This window comes from Bos javanicus, chromosome 10, assembly GCF_032452875.1.
Source record: "Bos javanicus breed banteng chromosome 10, ARS-OSU_banteng_1.0, whole genome shotgun sequence".
NCBI classification, from domain to species: domain Eukaryota; kingdom Metazoa; phylum Chordata; class Mammalia; order Artiodactyla; family Bovidae; genus Bos; species Bos javanicus.
In genome coordinates this window covers 102,546,780-102,565,491 of record NC_083877.1, presented here as the reverse complement: position 1 = coordinate 102,565,491, position 18,712 = coordinate 102,546,780, and the positions used below count along the sequence as shown (strand labels likewise).

Here is an 18,712-nt window from a genome sequence, read left to right as displayed (position 1 = left end):
ATTAGCTTGGACAAGTTACTTATCCTCTTGAAACCTCAGTGTCTTCATCTGTGGAAAGAGGGATGTAATACCTACCTCTCTGGTCATTAAATGGAATAAGTGAGATAGCATTTATAAAACACCAAGTACAGTATTTAAAATAGAGTAGGTGGTCATCAAAATCCTAGTTACTAGTAATACCAGTAAATAATGACTAGTGATAAATAGAGTCCCTGAAGTTTGCAGGAAATAAGACTTCATGAAAGTTTTGTGAGCTTTTTGAGAGTAAGACATTGGTCTTTGTCTTATGTTTTAAGGTATTGGAGCATAGTATTTTTGGATAGGTTAATTTTATTGGGAGTGTCCTGGTGGTCTTCATAGTCCTTTCTTTGGTTTTTCCTCAGATGTGGAAGAGCTGACACCAGCATTGGATTTACTTTGCTCAGCAATTAGAGAAAATGATTCTGAGACCCAAAGCAAACACTTTTCAGAACAGTTACTTAACCTTACACTATCTTTTCTTAACAAACAAATAAAGGAGCTTTTTATTCACATTGAAGGTAAGAAAGCAGGAAATAAAGGGACAATTATCCTACCCTTATGTCAGGACAGAGATGTAAGTGATCCTATTGCACGAAAGGGCGTAAGCCAGCGGAGTGCCATTTGCTAAGTTCAGTGTGTAATTGAGTGAGTGAAATGGGTTCTAATCCTGGGAAATTTGGCAGGAAGAACTAATCATTTTGAAGGGGGTTATATTAAAACATGGGGATACTTGTAAATAGGAAAAAAGATCAGATTTTTTTGTTTGATCTGAAAACACTGTTTGAATTTTGCCATTTTGTAAACTTCATTATGGTTATATAGCTCATGGTGAATTATTTCTCTCTCTCTGCTCTCACACACACACACACACTCATACTCTTTATGTATGAAATTGGCACATTGGTGTTTTCCATAGAGCTAGATGAACATCTACAGAAAGGAGTGGACATTTTGACCAGCTACATTGATGAACTTCGAACCTTCATGATAAAGTTTCCCTGGAAGCTAACAGATGCTATAGATGAATATGATGTAAATGAAAATGTCCCCAAAGTAAAGGAGAGCAATATATGGGAGAAACTCAGTGTTGAGGTAAATATGAGTAATAATCACTTCTTCTATTTTTCAGATTCAGAGAATCTGAGAAAATGATAGAAGAAATAGAATTTAAAATCTGTATACTTGTTGGTTCATCCATATTGTAACATGTGATAGTATTAATTTTCCTTCTTTTTTTTTGGTCACACTTGTAGCATGCAGGATCTTAGTTCCTCACCCCAGGATCAATCCTGCCCCCTTCCCACCTCCGACAGTAAAAGCTCAGAGTCTTGACCACTGAACCGCCAGGGAAATCCCTAGAATCTGTATATTTGTGATTCAGAGTCTTTGGAAAGGCTTTTAGGTTTTATAGATTTTTGGATCTCTGAGTACAACTTCAAATACATGTTTACAAGTTTCACTTATTTAATTCAGAATACAGATAGGCACCTTCTTTATGCCAGATCTGCCCATTTGGATCCAGTGAGAAACACCCAACCCCAAACCCATCGTGAACTAGCACTCCTTCAATATCTAGGACATGGTACTTTGGACTTGTCCGTTCTGCCTGATGTTTGAATGAATCACATTGCTGCTGGTGATTCGATCTTAGGAAAGTTATGACATTATATAGTTGGAAGTATATTCAGTTCAATTCCTATCTCAGATTCTAGTTAAGATATTTTGCCAGTTAGATTTTCTATACTCATCAACTTGGCTTTCTTTTTATAGTAGAAGTTTATACAACCAAACTGTGATGCCCTCTTTTTGACTAGGGAGTGGAAGAATTCTTCTAATCTCTTGGAGGATGTTGGCATTGAAAAGACCAAGGCCAGAGTAGCCTAACCCCGATGGTCCACACTGATAGGGTGTGAAAGCACTGCGGTTGAGGTTGTGCCTCTCAGGGTACAAGGGCGGGGAAGCGCCTGGTGTGACTGCGCTTGCTGTCTCTCAATCATTCTCTAACCAAAAATTACTTAATTTTCCTTCCACTCTCTTAGGGTTCTCTCTTCCAGTCTCCTTCACTGGTTTCATTTCTCGTTTTTCCCATTTTCAATGTGTTCCAAGGTTTCATCTATGGCCTTCTGCTCTTTTTACTCATAATCACTGATTTTTAATTTGGGGGGAGGTTACAGTCCACTTCGATGAAAGCTGTGGACTCTGTCTCCAAAAACATGCATGCCAATGTGTGTGTGTCCTTTCTAAAATATATGTATCTTCCAAATACATCTGTATGATTTTATCATCCTAGCTTTTAAGATCCTTCAGTGGCTCTGCATAAGTTTCAGGATAAAACCCATGTCACACACACCATGCCATTATGATGGAGATTCTACTTTTCTTTCATGTTGCATTTGCTACTCTCTTCAGCCTTTTCTCTAGTTACATTAAGTACTTTCGAGTTCTCTGAAGGCTTGATACTGTTTCTTGCCCTTATGCCTCTGCATATTAAATATTCTCTGTTTTTGGAAGTCATGTTCTTTTCTCATTAAACATATATCACACTTACTTGTCTTTAAAACTTTTACTTCATCGGTCCGCTCTACTAGGAACCCTTTTCTTTTTTATTCATTTCTCTTATTTGGATATTCCTCTTCTGAACTCTCCTCTCTAGAACCCTGGAAATACCTGTATCATCCCCCTTATCATGCAGTACTATAATCTGTGCTTTATTTGCATTTCTTCCACTAGTCTAAAAGCTCCTGGAGAGCAGAGTCTGTATTTTGGTCAATTCATATCCCCTTCCAAGCCCCAAATCTAGTAGTAGATTTTCAGTAAAATTCTCTTATTGAGGTAGTCAGTAAATACATAAGTCCCTTGTTGATAAACATATTAAGGTAATAAAAAGGAACTCAAAAGGCAGATGTTTTTCTTCCTTTTCCTAGGAAGTTATTGCCAATGCCATTTTAAACAACAAAATACCAGAGGCACAAACTTTCTTCAGGATTAACAGTCATTCTGCTCAAAGACTTGAGGAGTTGATTAGAATAGGCCTAGATTTGGTCTTTGACAGTTTGAAAAAGAACAACATGGAGGAAGCCTCTGAGCTTTTGAAGAATATGGTAAGTGGCAAAATTTGTTTGTCCGATCATAAAGTTGCTAATGAAAGAAATTCTCTTCTGTGTTTAGTACAGTGTCTGGCTGTTAGGAAAACTGCTTTGTATTCGTAGTCATGTCACAGGACTGAGAAGTGTGTGTGGCTTTTCCTGGGAAATCATGACAACAGTACTGAGAAACCTTTAGTGCCAAGACCTTTCTGGAAGAGATTCTTGGTTAGAATTTCCACCATTTGTTCTCTATTAGATTTGGTACTTTGGTTAGAAGGGGAAACGGTGTTTCTCATAAAAGGTTTCACACATTTCATAGTGTGCAGAGGACCTCATTATTTGTTGGGGGACATTCTCTATGTTCTCTCTTATGTCGCCATTGGCACTTTCAAGTGGCGTATACCTTTGCTCAGTGCTCCATGGTTTTACTTCACTTGAGAAAGGAATGTCCTGGAGATGGGGTTCCTGGACCATGCAGATATGGTCCTCATCTGCATGGTTGAGGTCTTGCCCGTGGTAATTCTCTGGAAGTTCAGAGGGGTGAAACTGTGTCAGGTTTGTTACGTGCGTTGACGGTTGTCTTCAAGTGGATCGTGATAGCAGAGACCTGTAGTTTTGGTCCTGTGGTAGCCGGGCCTTGCCTTAAATTGTTCTGTGTGCTGCCTTTGGCATTCTGGCAAATCAAATCACCTTAAGGATTTAGAGATAGTCTGCAAATATTTTGATAAATGTAGAAAATGAACATTTACAAGAGCAGGAAAGTGGTGGAATTCTAACAGGGCACATTTCTGTAATAGAGTACTTCTGTATTGAACATATATTTAGGTTCAAATAGCTCCATTACAAAATGTAAGTTTTCTTGATTTTCTGTTTATTTCAGGGCTTTAATGTAAAAGACCAGTTGCTCAAGATATGCTTCTATACAGCTGATAAAAGCGTACGGGACTTTCTGGTAGGTAAAGGTGAGACCAAGTAGTTTACGTTTTCTAGTAAATGTTGGTGAAACTTCAAAACAAATTACTTTAACATTCAGCTAATACCTAGTAAAATAAAAGTATGACAACTCCTTGTCTTTATTTAAATGAACATTTTGCGTTTGTGTTAACGGAAAATTTGTGTGAATACATACATTGCCTCAGAAATTCAAAATATAATTCTTAAGTGGCATTTAATCTCATGGAATTTGTTTTGCAAATGTTCTTGATTCTTTGTGATTTTTTTCTTTAATTGCTTTTTGTTCAAGGTTGAAATTTTTAAAGAAAAAAATTATTTTTCTGAAAAAGAGAAAAGGACTGTAGACTTTGTGCATCAAGTTGAGAAGTTTTATTCAGGACATTTACAAGAAAATATACAGATCCAGTCTTTACCCAGGTAGTCTCATTAGCCCCGTTTTTATTACATAGGAAGAACACCATAGACAAGGCTTAGTTTTTAATTGTTATCTTGGACTTCTTATGTGGAATTGAGCTCATATTCCCTATGAAAATTAAACTTGTATCATCCAGAAGGGCCTGAGGAATCCCCTGTCAGATCAATATGTACATATCAGAATATTCTAAGATAATAAATACAAAGTTAAGAGTATTGAATTCTGTGTTCCCCTAAAGAGTAGAACTTCTTGAGCAGAGAAAAAGGAATGATGCCTTTCCCTCCAAAATTTAAAAATTTCCTATCACACTTTTAGGTATTGGATAAAGGAACAAGATTTTTCCAAGCACAAGTCTGTTTTGGACTCATTCCTAAAATATGATCATAAAGATAAACTTAACAAGCAAGATCATAGGATTGTGTTAAATTGGGCTCAGTGGTGGAATCAGCCAACACAAGAATCCATCCTTCTCCCCTGGATAAATCCAGAAGGCAAGTGTGAAAGAGCCTAAAAGAATGAATGAAGATTAAATTAGGCATTGGTATTTGAATATTTTGGTGTGTCTTCATTTTCAAATTCCTTTTGGGGAAAAATACTCAGTTGCTTTAGAATGCAAGTCTTTATATTGAGAGCTTTTTCTTGTCTTGAGGTTTTTGTAAGGGATTTATAATGTGATTATGAAAGAGAAAAATCATCTGGTTCATGAATATGAAATTTCAAGGCTAAGAGTTCTCTTCCTAGGTTCCATGACGTTCTTTGTTTTTCAAAATAGTCTTTGGTTTCTCTTTGTGTAAACTGAGAATCTGTATCATACCGGGGCTCTGGGGAATAACTTAACAATGGTAAACAGAGGTAGTTCATAGGGTGTCAAATTCACGTTTATTATTACAGCTGAAGTTTTTGTTTATACTAAGGAAAAGAAAAGGGAAAAAGAAGGCTGACAAGATAAATGAAACACACAGGTAATTCCCAAGCTTCATTTAACCACTGTAGTAACAGGAGGCAACATTTAGCTCTTCCTCCTGCTGACCTATCCGTTAGCAAACGAACAGCACAAAAGAGGGAACTAGGAAAAGGAGCAGAGGGCCTGAGTGATTCTTCTTTTATGTTAAGTATTTGCCCAGATCATCATGTTTGCTCAATTAGTGTTGAGTTTTATGTCAGTAATCATCATTCATTGCTATTTTAAAATGAATTTTGTTCTTACTTAGGATATAACTCGTATTCTCCTGAAGGCCTCTGGAGATACCTCACAGCACGCCATGATTGGCCCAGCATTATCCTGTGGATTGGAGAATTTCAGACCCAGAGTAGTTATGCTTCACTTGAGCAGAATAAATGGCCACCTCTGACTGTTGATGTTGTTGATCAGAATACTTGTTGCAACAACTACATGAGAAATGAAATTTTAGATAAGCTGGCCAGGTATTGTAACTGTTGTTGATGTTTAGTTGCTAAGTCGTAGCCAATTCTTTGCGACCCCATGGACTGTAGGCCACCAGGCTCCTCTGTCCGTGGGATTTCCCAGGCAAGAATACTGGAGTGGGTTGCCATTTCCTTCTCCAGGGGATCTTCCTGACCCAGGGATCGAACTCACATCGCCCGCACTGGCATGGAGATTCGTAACCACTAGACCACTAGGGAGCCCTCCAGGTAGTTTTTAAAACTTAAATGTAAAATCATAATGCTTTTAGAAGATAGAGAAGGCTGTCTTCATGACCATGGAATTAGGGGGTGCTTTCTAAGAGGCTTGGTGTGGGGCAAAGGGAGACGACACTCCCTGAAACCAGGGGAGCTGCCTGGTGGGACTTGTGTCCCTCAGTGGACAGCGTTAGCCAGCCTGCTGCCACACGGCACAGAGTGCGCCAAGGCATCCCCATCCTCCCTTTTTCTCGATTCTTGTCTCCTAACGGGGATCTTCGTAGGTCAAGACAAAGCAAAGCAGAAGCCTGAGGGCACAGGACTCTTGTAGACCATCCCACACAGGTGAGCGAGCCTCTGGGGACACACAGCAGGAGAGTAGAGCTTGGATCTGGAGGGGAAAGATACCAGCACACAGATAGTTCACAAAAGAGGAAGCATACATGACCAGTAAACATTTGAGAAGATGCTCCTTCTTATTTATAGTCACAGAAAGGGAAATTTATTTTACAAAAAATCTAGGGACAATGACTATCAAAGGTAGAATAGAAAAATAAAATGTGGGATAATCATACAGTGGAACAGTGAGAACTATACAAGTGAAACTTAACAATGAAAACATGCTACAGCTGTAGTATCAACATGATAAATCACACAATGTTAAGTGGGAGAAACAAGGCAACAGCGTGTCCAGAATGTTCCATTCATATATGTCACGTTTGAAATAGCCAGAACCAAATATTATTAATATTTCAGGCTACACACATGGGTAGTAAAACCATGTTGGTGAATGAAAGTAGGGAAACAGTTATCATGATAATCCGGATAGTGGTTACCTCTGCGGCAGAAAAGCTCGTGTGAAAGGGGAGGAGCACTCCAAGGACTTCCAGGTACAGCGTCCTATAATGTAGGTGGTGGCTATGTGGTGTTTCTCTAAACTGCACATAATACTTTCTTTTTGTACTCTTTTAATGGTACGTATGGACTTCTCTGGTGTCTCAGATGGTAAAGAATCTGCCTGAATGCAAGAGATCCAGGTTCGCTCCCTGGGTCAGGAAGATCCCCTGGAGAAGGGAATGACTACCCATTCCAGTATTCTTGCCTGGAGAATTCCATGGACAGAGGAGCCTGGCAGGCTACAGTCCATGGGGTCACAAAGAGTCAGGCACGACTGAGCGACTAAAACTTTGCCTTTCATGATGTATTAACAGTAAACTTATAGAGATATTTAAATGCAAATTTCTGTTCTTTAATAGTTGGTCTGTTTAAGTTACTCTTTATTATGCTTTTAATCTCTTAATGATTTTGTCTGTATATTTTGGTGAATTCCTCAGTGTATAAAGCATCTAGCTTCAAGAGCCACAGTGGGTTGTACAGTTCTAGTCAAAAACAAACAAATGGAAGTAATTTAGTTTAGGTTTCTGAAATATTTAAGGTAATTGGAGACTGTCATTACTACCTTAAAATACTATAGTGGTGCAGAAACCTTTATTGGAAACTAGCAAAAGACATGTTTCAGAACATATTTATGGGGTAAGAATTGGCAGTCTTATTTGTAAATACTAGTTTTTAACTAGTTGAGATTACTTAGCAATGGAGATGGTCTGGTCTGCTCTGAATGTAGCAACTTTTTAACTTGCCATGTTTTATTTAAACCTTCCCAATAGGAATGGAATTTTTCTTACATCTGAGTTAGAAGACTTTGAACTCTTCCTTGTCAGACTAAACCGTGTTGGGGGTGTCATGCAGGATGCCCTCGCTGTTCAAAACTATAGGTCCAAAGAAGGATGGGATTTCCACTCTCACTTCATTCTCTATTGTTTGGAACACAGTCTACAGTATCTTCTTTATGTCTATCTTGACCATTACAAGTGAGTACTAAGAACGAAGCCTTCATGTTCCCTCTTTCCATATTACGTCTGAATATGACTTTTAGGAAAATACTAAGCATTCATGTGAGCAATACTGATCTTTTTGAAGTAGTTCCCCCCACTCTAACATTTGGTAACGTCTTTTAGTTTATACTCCATTCAACTAAATGCTTATCGTGTGTTTTTTAGATGTTAATTATGTAATTCAATATTAACCTTTTAAATAATTAGATATATATTATTTATTAACATTTACTAATTTATTAATATTTATTAATTTATTAATATTTAATGCTTTAAGAGTTTAAAGGAGGGAAGATTCTAAAGGTTAACTTGGACTTTCATACCAAACAAATGCTAAGAACTTTGACTTTATAGCCACTGCAAGGTATCTTCAGTTCAGTTCAGTTCAGTCTCTCATTCGTCTCCGACTCTTCGCGACCCCATGAATCACAGCACGCCAGGCCTCCCTGTCCATCACCAACTCCTGGAGTTCACTCAGACTCACGTCCATTGAGTCAGTGATGCCATCCAGCCATCTCATCCTCTGTCATCCCCTTCTCCTCCTGCCCCCAATCCCTCCCAGCATCAGAGTCTTTTTCCAGTGAGTCAACTCTTCGCATGAGGTGGCCAAAGTACTGGAGTTTCAGCTTCAGCATCATTCCCTCCAAAGAAATCCCAGGGTTGATCTCCTTCAGAATGGACTGGCTGGATCTCCTTGCAGTCCAAGGGACTCTCAAGAGTCTTCTGCAACACCACAGTTCAAAAGCATCAGTTCTTCGGTGCTCAGCCTTCTTCACAGTCCAACTCTCACATCCATATGTGACTACTGGAAAAACCATAGCCTTGACTAGACGGACCTTTGTTGGCAAAGTAATGTCTCTGCTTTTCAATATGCTATCTTGGTCATAACTTTCCTTCCAAGGAGTAAGCGTCTTTTAATTTCATGGCTGCAATCACCATCTGCAGTCATTTTGGAGCCCCGAAAAATAAAGTCTGACACTGTTTCCACTGTTTCCCCATCTATTTCCCATGAAGTGTTGGGACCGGATGCCATGATCTTCTTTTTCTGAATGTTGAGCTTTAAGCCAACTTTTTCACTCTCCTCTTTCACTTTCATCAAGAGGCTTTTTAGTTCCTCTTCACTTTCTGCCATAAGAGTGGTGTCATCTGCATATCTGAGGTTATTGATATTTCTCCCGGCAGTCTTGATTCCAGCTTGTGCTTCCTCCAGCCCAGCGTTTCTCATGATGTACTCTGCATATAAGTTAAATAAGCAGGGTGACAATATACAGCCTTGGCATACTCCTCCTATTTGGAGCCAGTCTGCTGTTCCATGTCCAGTTCTAACTATTGCTTCCTGACCTGCATACAGATTTCTCAAGAGGCAGGCAGGTCAGGTGGTCTGGTATTCCCATCTCTTTCAGAATTTTCCACAGTTTATTGTGATCCACATCTTAGACATGCTCTAAAGTTTATATTTAGATAGTCAGACATCAGTATATGTACTTACCTAAGATCAACTGGCGGAATTGTATCTGTGGCCAGTGTTATTTGCTGTTGGGTCAGTAATAATAATAGTGGTAGCTCAGATGGTAAAGCATCTGGCTACAATGCGGGAGACCCAGGTTCAGTCCCTGGGTTGGGAACATGTCCTGGAGAAGGAAATGGCAAACCACTCCAGTATTCTTGCCTGGAAAATCCCATGGAAGGAGGAGCCTAGTAGGTTACAGCCCATGGGGTCGCAGAGTCGGACACGACTGAGCAACTTACGACTTGTGACCGTGAGTGAGCACTTAGACAGTGTATCTGGCACTGTTCTTAGTGCTTTATGTGCATCATCTCGTTTAATCTTCAGAAACTCCCTGAGGTGGTTATTCACACCTCCATTTCACAGATGACAAAACGGGCTTTGAGAGGGACCCAGTGCCTTGTTTAAGGTGCACAGCTAGTAAATGGTAAAGTTAGATTTAGTTATATTTGATTCCAGAACCCACATTCATCTGCGAATGAGAACATTTTTATTTATTTTATGTAGTATAGGCTAGGAATTCAAGCAAAGGATGTATTTCTTGTTCATATCATTAAGGCTTACTTGAACACAGAAATATTTCCCCCAAAACTACTGGCAAGTGAGGGTTTAAAAGCCATATTTTCAGAGGCCCTGTTATGACCCTTAACTGCTTAGTCTCATCTTCTCTTGTAGTTATATAAAAATTTCCAAAAAATCTCTTAAGCTTGAGAAAGATCTTAAAGCACAAAGGTATTCTGATAATCTTACACAGAGTTGGTAAAATTTCGTCATTGTAGGAAACACTTTAAGTGATATTATCTCTGTCTCTAAAATTTTCTTTATTCCCAGATCATATGTAAGGCATATGAAAAACATACTATAAGACTGGGAGTATTCAGTGTTTACTTTTTTAAGTGCAAAGTTCTTTTTTTTTTTTTAATGCTAGATATTACCTGAGCAAACATGGTTGTAATTGTCTGTCTTACCCTTTATGTTAATCAGATATTTTGTGTGTTTGTTTTATATACAGACTTAGTCCTCCAAATTGTCCTTTTTTGGGAAAAAAAGAATTACATGAAGCTCACCCTTGGTTTGAATTTTTAGTTCAGTGTCGACAAGTTTCCAGTAATTTAACAGGTATGGGTGTCCTATGTTAAAACAGAAATTGCTTTAGATAAATAACCAGTCTTGTGAATGGAATTTAAGTTGTAAACTCTTTAAATAAGTCATATAACTGTAGACAAATATTTGACCATAATCTAGACTCAGGCTTTATTTAAGAAGTAGATAGGTGATATGTGGTATCTGACTCCTGTTTTAATTTGCATTTTTATTGCTAATGAATTACATATTTTTATGTGTCAGGCATTTATATTTTCTGCTTTGTAAAATAGTTATTCTGTCCATTTATCTGTTAGAATCAGTATTTTGGGCTTTCGTATGAGCTCTTTGTTGAAGACATTAATTGTTAGGTTGTTGTTTTTGTTTATTTTTCCCCTTGTTCATTACTACCTTTCAGTTTTCCTTGTTTCCATTCCCCGAATAGAAGTTTTTATTTTTATGTAGACATCTATTTTTCTTTCCCTTTGTAATCTGATTTCCTATTGCTTTTACGTTTGGAAAGTCCTTACTGTGGGTAGAGCTAAAAATTCATTTTCTTTCTTAGAATTATATAATTCTTATGTGTGTTTGAGTCACTGAGTCATGTCCTACTCTTTGCATCCCCATGGATTGTAGCCCTCCAGGCTCCTCTGTTTATGGAATTCTCCAGGCAAGAATACTGGAGTGGGTTACCATTTCCTTTTCCAAAGGATCTTCCTAACTCAGGGATTGAACCCAGGTCTCACACATTGCAGGCGGATTCTCTATCATCTGAGCCACCAGGGAAGCCCATATAATTCTTAGTTTAGTATTTCTCTCTCAAGGAGAAAAATGTACTTTCTTATTTTTCAGATCCCAGACTGATCTTCCAGGCTAGCCTTGCAAATGCTCAGATACTGATTCCCAGCAACCAGGCCAGTGTCAGCAGTATGCTATTGGAAGGACATACCCTCCTAGCCCTTGCTACCACAATGTATGCCCCTGGGGGCGTCAGCCAGGTATGGACAGCACTTTTACATGTTATAGCAATATAGGACTGATTATAAGTTTAGCAGAAATACTGTGGATCTTCTAGATCTCAGTTGATTTAAAATGTAACCACGTACCAGTATTTCATTAAAGAGTATAAAACAACAGTGAATTTTTAAGCTTTATGTCATATCCTCTTAAGTTGAAAGGAGATCAATACAGTCAGCCCTCCATATCCAGGGGTTCTGCATCCACAGGTATGGAGGGGGCGACTGTACTACAGCATTTTATTTGAAGGACTTGCTGCTGCTGCTAAGTCACTTCAGTCGTGTCCGACTCTGTGCGGCCCCATAGATGGCGGCCCACCAGGCTCCCCCGTCCCTGGGATTCTCCAGGTAGGAACACTGGAGTGGTTCGCCATTTCCTGAGGTCCTCACATTTTGGTTATCTGTAAGGGTCTTGAAACCAATCCCCTGTGGATACAAGGGGCAACTGAATGTTGTGTAGAGATTTTTTTCCCCCTTTATTTGCTCTCTGATAGCCCAGGTTTGTTTTTAGGATGGAATCAAGATCTAATTGCTCCTTGGAGTAAGTATACTTTGAATCTGTGGCTTGGGAATTATTCTCTATTATTTGACCTCTTTGAGAGCTAAAAAGGAAATCATAATTTTTAGCTACCCTTAGAAACTTTTTTGAGGAACCCAGTGAAAATTTGCCCATCTCTGCAGTTTTGAAAGTGTAGCATGGCTGGTTAGAGGGAACTTAAAGATGCTGCTGCTGCTGCTGAGTCGCTTCAGTCGTGTCCGACTCTGCGACCCCAGAGACGGCAGCCCTCCAGGCTCCCCCGTCCCTGGGATGCTAGCTTAATTTAATTCCACCTGTTTTAGATGTTGCAGTATATCTTAACTTCATGGTTACTTACTCCTCTGTTTTTAATCACTGTTAGAAGTTAGCCATAGAATAACTTGAGACCTGAGAGAAAGAACCTAAGAGTCATCTAGTCTAGTAGGTTTTTTTCTTTTAAAATATTTACTATTTAATATACAATTAAATATTTAATGTTTTAAAATTTTAAATATTGTTGTAACAGAGCCTGTTTTCAAACAGATTTTCCTTATGCAGTTTGAAAGCCACTGGCCTAGCTGAACCTTCTAATTTTTTAGTTGAAGAAACTGAAGCCTGCCTGATACTAAGTATCCAGCCCAGGGCCACACAGCTAGTTTGTCTTAAGTCAGAGCTAGAGCTGTTGGCCTGTTACTCCTTGCATCTTATGAAAAAAGGACTTAAATTTGGAAAAGAGAAAAACATTATTCTGTATCACATTATCTGTCTTTTTATTTAGGTTGTTCAGAATGGAGAAAATGAGAACTCTCTGAAGAAAGTAGATCCCCAGCTACTGAAGATGGCATTAACTCCTTACCCAAAGCTTAAAGCTGCTCTGTTCCCACAGTACACCGCCCCTAGTGTCCTGCCTCCCGACATTACACTCTACCACCTCATTCAGGTATAGTACCGAGACATTATCAGCCAGAGTGGAAAAGAGAGACCATTCTGGGTCTTCCAAGTAAGGTAACGTGTGCATGCTCAGTCATTTTCGACTGTGACCCCCGTGAACTATAGCCCACCAGGCTCCTTTGTCCATGGGATTCTCCAGGCAAGAATACTGGAGTGGGTTGCCATTCCCTTCTCCAGAGGATCTTCCCAACCCAGGGATCAAACCTGTGTCTCCTGCATTGGCAGGCAGGTTCTTGACTACTGTACTACCTGGGAAGCTGGAGTCTTCCACGTGTAGGCCATTTAATGTAGGAAATTACTTATACCGAATGATAGCAGAAGAGAGAAGCCAAGTGTGTAATGATGAGGCAACCTCAAAATTGACAAAGATGGATGTCATCAACACCCCTAAGGCTGCCAGAAAGGGGTGTTACTGAACCCAGCAATGGAGCCTCTCTGAGAGACACGCTCAGAACCAGGCTGCCTACTGGGGGCTTGGAAGAGAGTGTAGGCTGGAACCTTGTAGGAGATCCTCCAGAAAACACAGAAGGGGAAAGCATCTCAGTTTCTCCCCTCTTCCCACTTTTTCTCTCTCATGGCTAAATGTGTCTGGTAGCCAAAGCTCAGGTGAGTTTGGGAAATGCAGTTGTCCGGTTAAGGGCAGAGCACAGGAAAGGTGGAATTGGGTGGGAGGGCAGACAGGCAGTTGGCCGGCATACTGGTCTGCTACTCTCATTGAAAGCTGCTTCATGCTACCACTGATAAACTTCTGTTTCTTCTCAGTGAATAGGGCTGTTCATTTAAGTCACCTTTTTCAGGACAAAGACTTCTTGAAGAATGTGAGAGAACTACAAACCCTGTACCCAGAAAAATTGTATATAATTTTGCTTATGTTCCCTGAAACCTATTGAGGGATCCTCAATTAAGAACACTTTCTTGACAGAAAACAACAAAATTTTGAAAAGCAGTTATCCTTTAATTAAAAATTAAATACTTTTTTTAAAAAAAGAACACTTTCTTTTGATCATTTCTCACTTTAGAAGGCTTTTGCTTTTTTTCCTGAGTACAGATATTCTCATAGTGTCTTCAGTTAAACGTAAACCCTATAATCCTATAAAAATATAAAACCTCTTACTCTAATGTGAAAATTTTACAGACCTGTGCTACTAAAAATGTGGTGGTCCCCAGGCATACATGAGTCCGTGAACTACTTGTTGCTGGTATGTGTCAGAGGTGTTTTTTGGTGTGTTTTTAATGTAGCAAAACTTTCTTGAAGAAGGAAGCAGTCAGCTAGATTTATATTTATCACAAGCTTCTTATCTCATTGCAGAAATGAGATAAATGGATTATATAGATATAAGTGGATTACATAAAACATAAAAAATACATGTTTTACTACATAAAGTGGATCCCATCAGCCTAAAACGGAAGTGGTTTCCAGTTGTTGTTTGTTCTGTTTTTAGGTTGAAGCAGTTTGTTAGTCCTATTGTTTTAGGGAAAGTATTCCCTCTTCACTAGACCGTAAGACTCTCCCTTCATTTAAAGTTAAAGCTGCTTTGGAATTCCCTGGTGGTCCAGTGGTTAGGACTTGGCACGTTCACTGCCATGGCCCAGGTTTAATCCCTCATTGGGAGCCCTAGAATAAATGAATGAATTAATTAAAGTATACTTAAATAAATAATCTAATACACACACACATACGTAAATAAAATTAAAGCTGCTCTTTTCCCCGCCACCCAAATCTGGACCTGATAGTTCTGTTGTCTCCTGTATGGTTCTCTGTCTCCTTCCCGCAGTCTGTTTACTGTCTGCTAAACCTTTGGCCTGCACATTTCAAACAGCCAGTGCTCCCTGCTCTCAGATCTCTGACTGACCTGGCCTTAGTCTGCTGTTTTTCTTTGGTGGTGGTATTGCTGCTTTGGTCCTCACATTGCTGTAGCCCGTGACCCAGCTGTCTGTTTCCCGACCTGCTGCAGCACACCTTGTTGTATTTATGGTAGCGTTTTCTAGCCGCTTAGTCCTCTTGCCTTTGATTCCAAAGCATTTACAAAGCCCATTTTTACGTTGTAATTGTTGCTGGTTCTACCAAAAGACAGTAAACTTTGCAGACATAGTTTGAAATGAAGAGAGTCTTTAAAAGAAACATAGCCAGTTCTGTTTTTATTAAAGTAGAAAAATGTCTCATACCCTCTTTTTTGTTTGTAGCTGTTTTCAAAGAATTTATATCTAGAAAGATGAGAAGTTTTTAATTGCTGTGGAAAGGGAAGCAGACAGAAAGAGAAAGTGAAGCTCTTGCATATGATTTAGTTTACTTTGGAATCAGTTACCTTTTAACTCTGATTTGACCTCTCCCCTTTTTCAGTCATTGTTGCCCTTTGATCCTAGCAGATTGTTTGGCTGGCAGTCTGCCAACACATTGGCTATAGGAGGTAAGTCATTATGGATTCTTCTTGCTTTAGAAGCATTTCAGCAGTGTTGACAGTAGAGGATCATTTATGTAAAGCCAATCTAGTTTTCTCCCTCATACTTTCTATCTTAAAAATAGAAACTTAAAAAACTGGTGTGCTTTTTTTTAATTGAAGTATAGTTGATTTACAGTATTGTGTTAGTTTCAGCTGTACAGCACTGTGATTCAGTTATATATTCTTTTTCAGATTCTTTTCCCTTATAGGTTATTACAAAATATTAAGTGCAGTGCCCTGTGCTATACAGTAGGTCATTATTGGTTATCTGTTTTATGGCACCCCACTCCAGTACTTTTGCCTGGAAAATCCCATGGACGGAGGAGCCTGGTAGGCTGCAGTCCACGGGTCGCTAGAGTGGGACACGACTGAGCGACTTCACTTTCACTTTTCACTTTCATGCATTGGAGAAGGAAATGGCAACCCACTCCAGTGTTCTTGCCTGGAGAATCCCAGGGACGGCAGAGCCTGGTGGGCTGCCGTCTATGGGGTCGCACTGAGTCGGACACGATTGAAGCGACTTAGCAGCAGCAGCAGTATATGTTAATCCCAACCTAATTTATCCCTCCCTACCCTTTTCCCCTTTGGTAACTGTAAGTTTGTTTTCTATGTCTGTCAGTCTCTTTCTGTTTTGTAAATAAGTTCATTTGTATCATTTTTTTAGATTCCACATCTAAGCGATATGATATTTGTCTTTGTCTGGCTTATATCACTTAGTATGATAACCTCTAGGTCCATCCATGTTCCTGCTGCAGATGGCATTATTTCATTATTTTTATGGCTGAGTAGTATTCCATTGTGTGTGTGTGTGTGTGTGTGTGTGTGTGTGTGTGTGTGTATATACATATATATATCTCACATCTTCCATTATGTGTATGTATACATACACATATATATTTTCTGCTGTGTGAGAGTGTTTGTGTATATATGTGTGTGTGTATATCACATCTTCTTTATCCAGCCACTTGTTGATGGACATGAAGGTTGCCTCCATGTTGTACATAGTGCTGCTGCAGTGGACATCAGGGTGCATGATCGTTTTGAATTAGTTTTCTCCAGATACATGCCCAGGAGTAGGGTTACTGATCTTGTGGGAAGTCTGTTTTTAGTTTTCTTAAGTAGCCTCCATATCGTTCTGCATAGTGGCTGTTCCAGTTTACTTTCTCACCAACTGGGTAGGAGGATTCCTTTTTCTCTACACCCTCTCCAGCATTTATTATTTGATGATGGCCTTTCTGACCAGAGTGAGTTGATACCTCATTTTAGTTTTTTATAGATACTGAATTGAAAACATACTTTGAGTTAAAAGTCATGAGGTCACTAGTGCTGTACTTGCTGGAAAATGTAATATAGACCTTCTGCTTAAATTTTTCCTTTTCCAAAAATCCATGTTCACTTGCAGTATAGTATTAATATTATAAAGGTTAAAAGCGTAGGTGTTTTTAACATTAGACAGGTCTTGGCTCTGCCATGTAATAGCTGTATGACCTTGGGCAACTGATTTAACCTCCCGTCAGTTTTCCATGAAATAAGGTGAGTGACAGTGCCTTCCTCACGCGTCACGAGACTCATTTAAAAAGCCCTTAGGTGGTGAGCACCAGGTGTGCACACACTGCCATCCTCTCTAGACCGTAAACATTTCCCTCATTTTTTTGTGTGCCATTCCTAAACTCTGCTTTTTCTGTTTCTTTTTTACTTACTCATTTTGAGTTAGCTTTTAATATCATATTACCTGTGGTGCCTCTGCCTGTATTACTGTAAAGTAGGATTCAAATCCATACTTTTCACATAATACATACCCTATAAATATTTACTGATGTACATAAAAGTGCGTTTTCTAACATGTCAGTTCTATAAGCTCAAATTTCGGTATATTGAATTTACCTGGTGTCTAGCACAGTGCTGGGCCTGTAGGAGATATTCAGTTGGTGTTTGTTCAGTGCAGGATGAGGTAGTGCTTACTGCATTTTCAAGTGAAAATACTCATTCTAATCTCTGTGAGGTTACTGGAGAGTAGGCAGAATCCCCTGTGCGGTTCTGATGGCTCCAACTCCACCCGTTAGCCAGAGTCCTGAAGTCCTGGTGAATATGGAGCACTCGACCAGGTATACTAGGGGAACTGAAAGGAAGCTGAAGACCTGTTCCCTGCCTTGTTTTTAGAAATTTAAAACATATTTGAAGAAATAAAGCACAATTTAAATGAAATCATTATTATGAAGATGTAATACGGATGTTTTAAATTGGAGGGTTGTATTTAACTAGAATGGGTGCTTCTTTTTTCATACGGTTCTACCACAGAAAATGACCATAGGCAACTGCATGGTAATTTGGCTTTTGCAGCAGGTTAGAGAAAATTTTCCCTTATACAAAACCTCTATACTGGCCCCCCACCACTAAAAAAATTAGGGTCTTATTTGAATAAAAACTCAAGTTTGGGGACTTGCTTGTGGTTCAGTGGTTAAGACTCCACACTTCCACTTCAAGAGGCACGGGTTCAATCCCTAGTCAGGGAACTAAGATCCCACATGCTGTGCTATGTGACCAAAAAAAAAACAAAGACTCAGGTTTGTTCATTTGGCTTTATGTGAACTCTGTAAATAATGGATGAATGAATGGTTCTACATGCAATTTTAAGTTATCAAAATCTATCTGCTCTTACAAAGAATACAGATAAGACGTGACAGTTTTTTAATCTCGAGGGAGGTGTAATTTTAAGGAATAGCTTTGTAAGATGACGGGCTCCTCTAAAGTCTTCAAATCTTTTTTTAATTAAGAACCTAGTCAGAATGTAAAAATTCCTTTGGAATTGCATGGGAGGATATAATTTTACTTCAGCTTTGAACTATGAAAATAAGAGCAGATGCACTGTTTTCCAGAAATGGTTCCTTACAGTTCAAAATGTTTTATCTCCTTTTTAAAATAGGTCTTTAGTGGTTAAGAAGCAATTAAAGGTTAGGGCTTGATAGGAACAATTATATCTTTTGACTTCATATTTCTCTAAAAAGAGAAAAAGTGTTTTTTTCTGCTTTTTCTATGGGCACAGAGGAACTTTGAAACACTCTGCTGGTCTTAGAAAGATGGTTTGATGTAGATAATAAGGTGCTCATGAATGCAACATGAGAAGCAAAAGTAGCTATAATAAAAGATTATTAGGGTATTAATGTGGAGAAAAGAATATTCTCAGT

General features: G+C 39.0%; 1 protein-coding gene across 2 annotated transcripts in view; it reads left to right on the top strand.

Annotated features, from left to right (window-relative positions):
* Positions 1-18,712, top strand: part of SPG11 (SPG11 vesicle trafficking associated, spatacsin) — a 76,560-nt gene that overhangs the window by 19,832 nt on the left and 38,016 nt on the right. For both annotated transcript variants that reach the window (XM_061429711.1, XM_061429712.1), the window contains exons 9-20: positions 384-539; positions 938-1,113; positions 2,946-3,122; positions 3,988-4,059; positions 4,351-4,478; positions 4,792-4,967; positions 5,688-5,901; positions 7,785-7,988; positions 10,532-10,638; positions 11,455-11,600; positions 12,914-13,075; positions 15,428-15,494. In XM_061429711.1, coding sequence (XP_061285695.1) covers positions 384-539; positions 938-1,113; positions 2,946-3,122; positions 3,988-4,059; positions 4,351-4,478; positions 4,792-4,967; positions 5,688-5,901; positions 7,785-7,988; positions 10,532-10,638; positions 11,455-11,600; positions 12,914-13,075; positions 15,428-15,494 — 1,785 coding nt within the window. The remainder of the gene's footprint in view (positions 1-383; positions 540-937; positions 1,114-2,945; positions 3,123-3,987; positions 4,060-4,350; positions 4,479-4,791; positions 4,968-5,687; positions 5,902-7,784; positions 7,989-10,531; positions 10,639-11,454; positions 11,601-12,913; positions 13,076-15,427; positions 15,495-18,712) is intronic.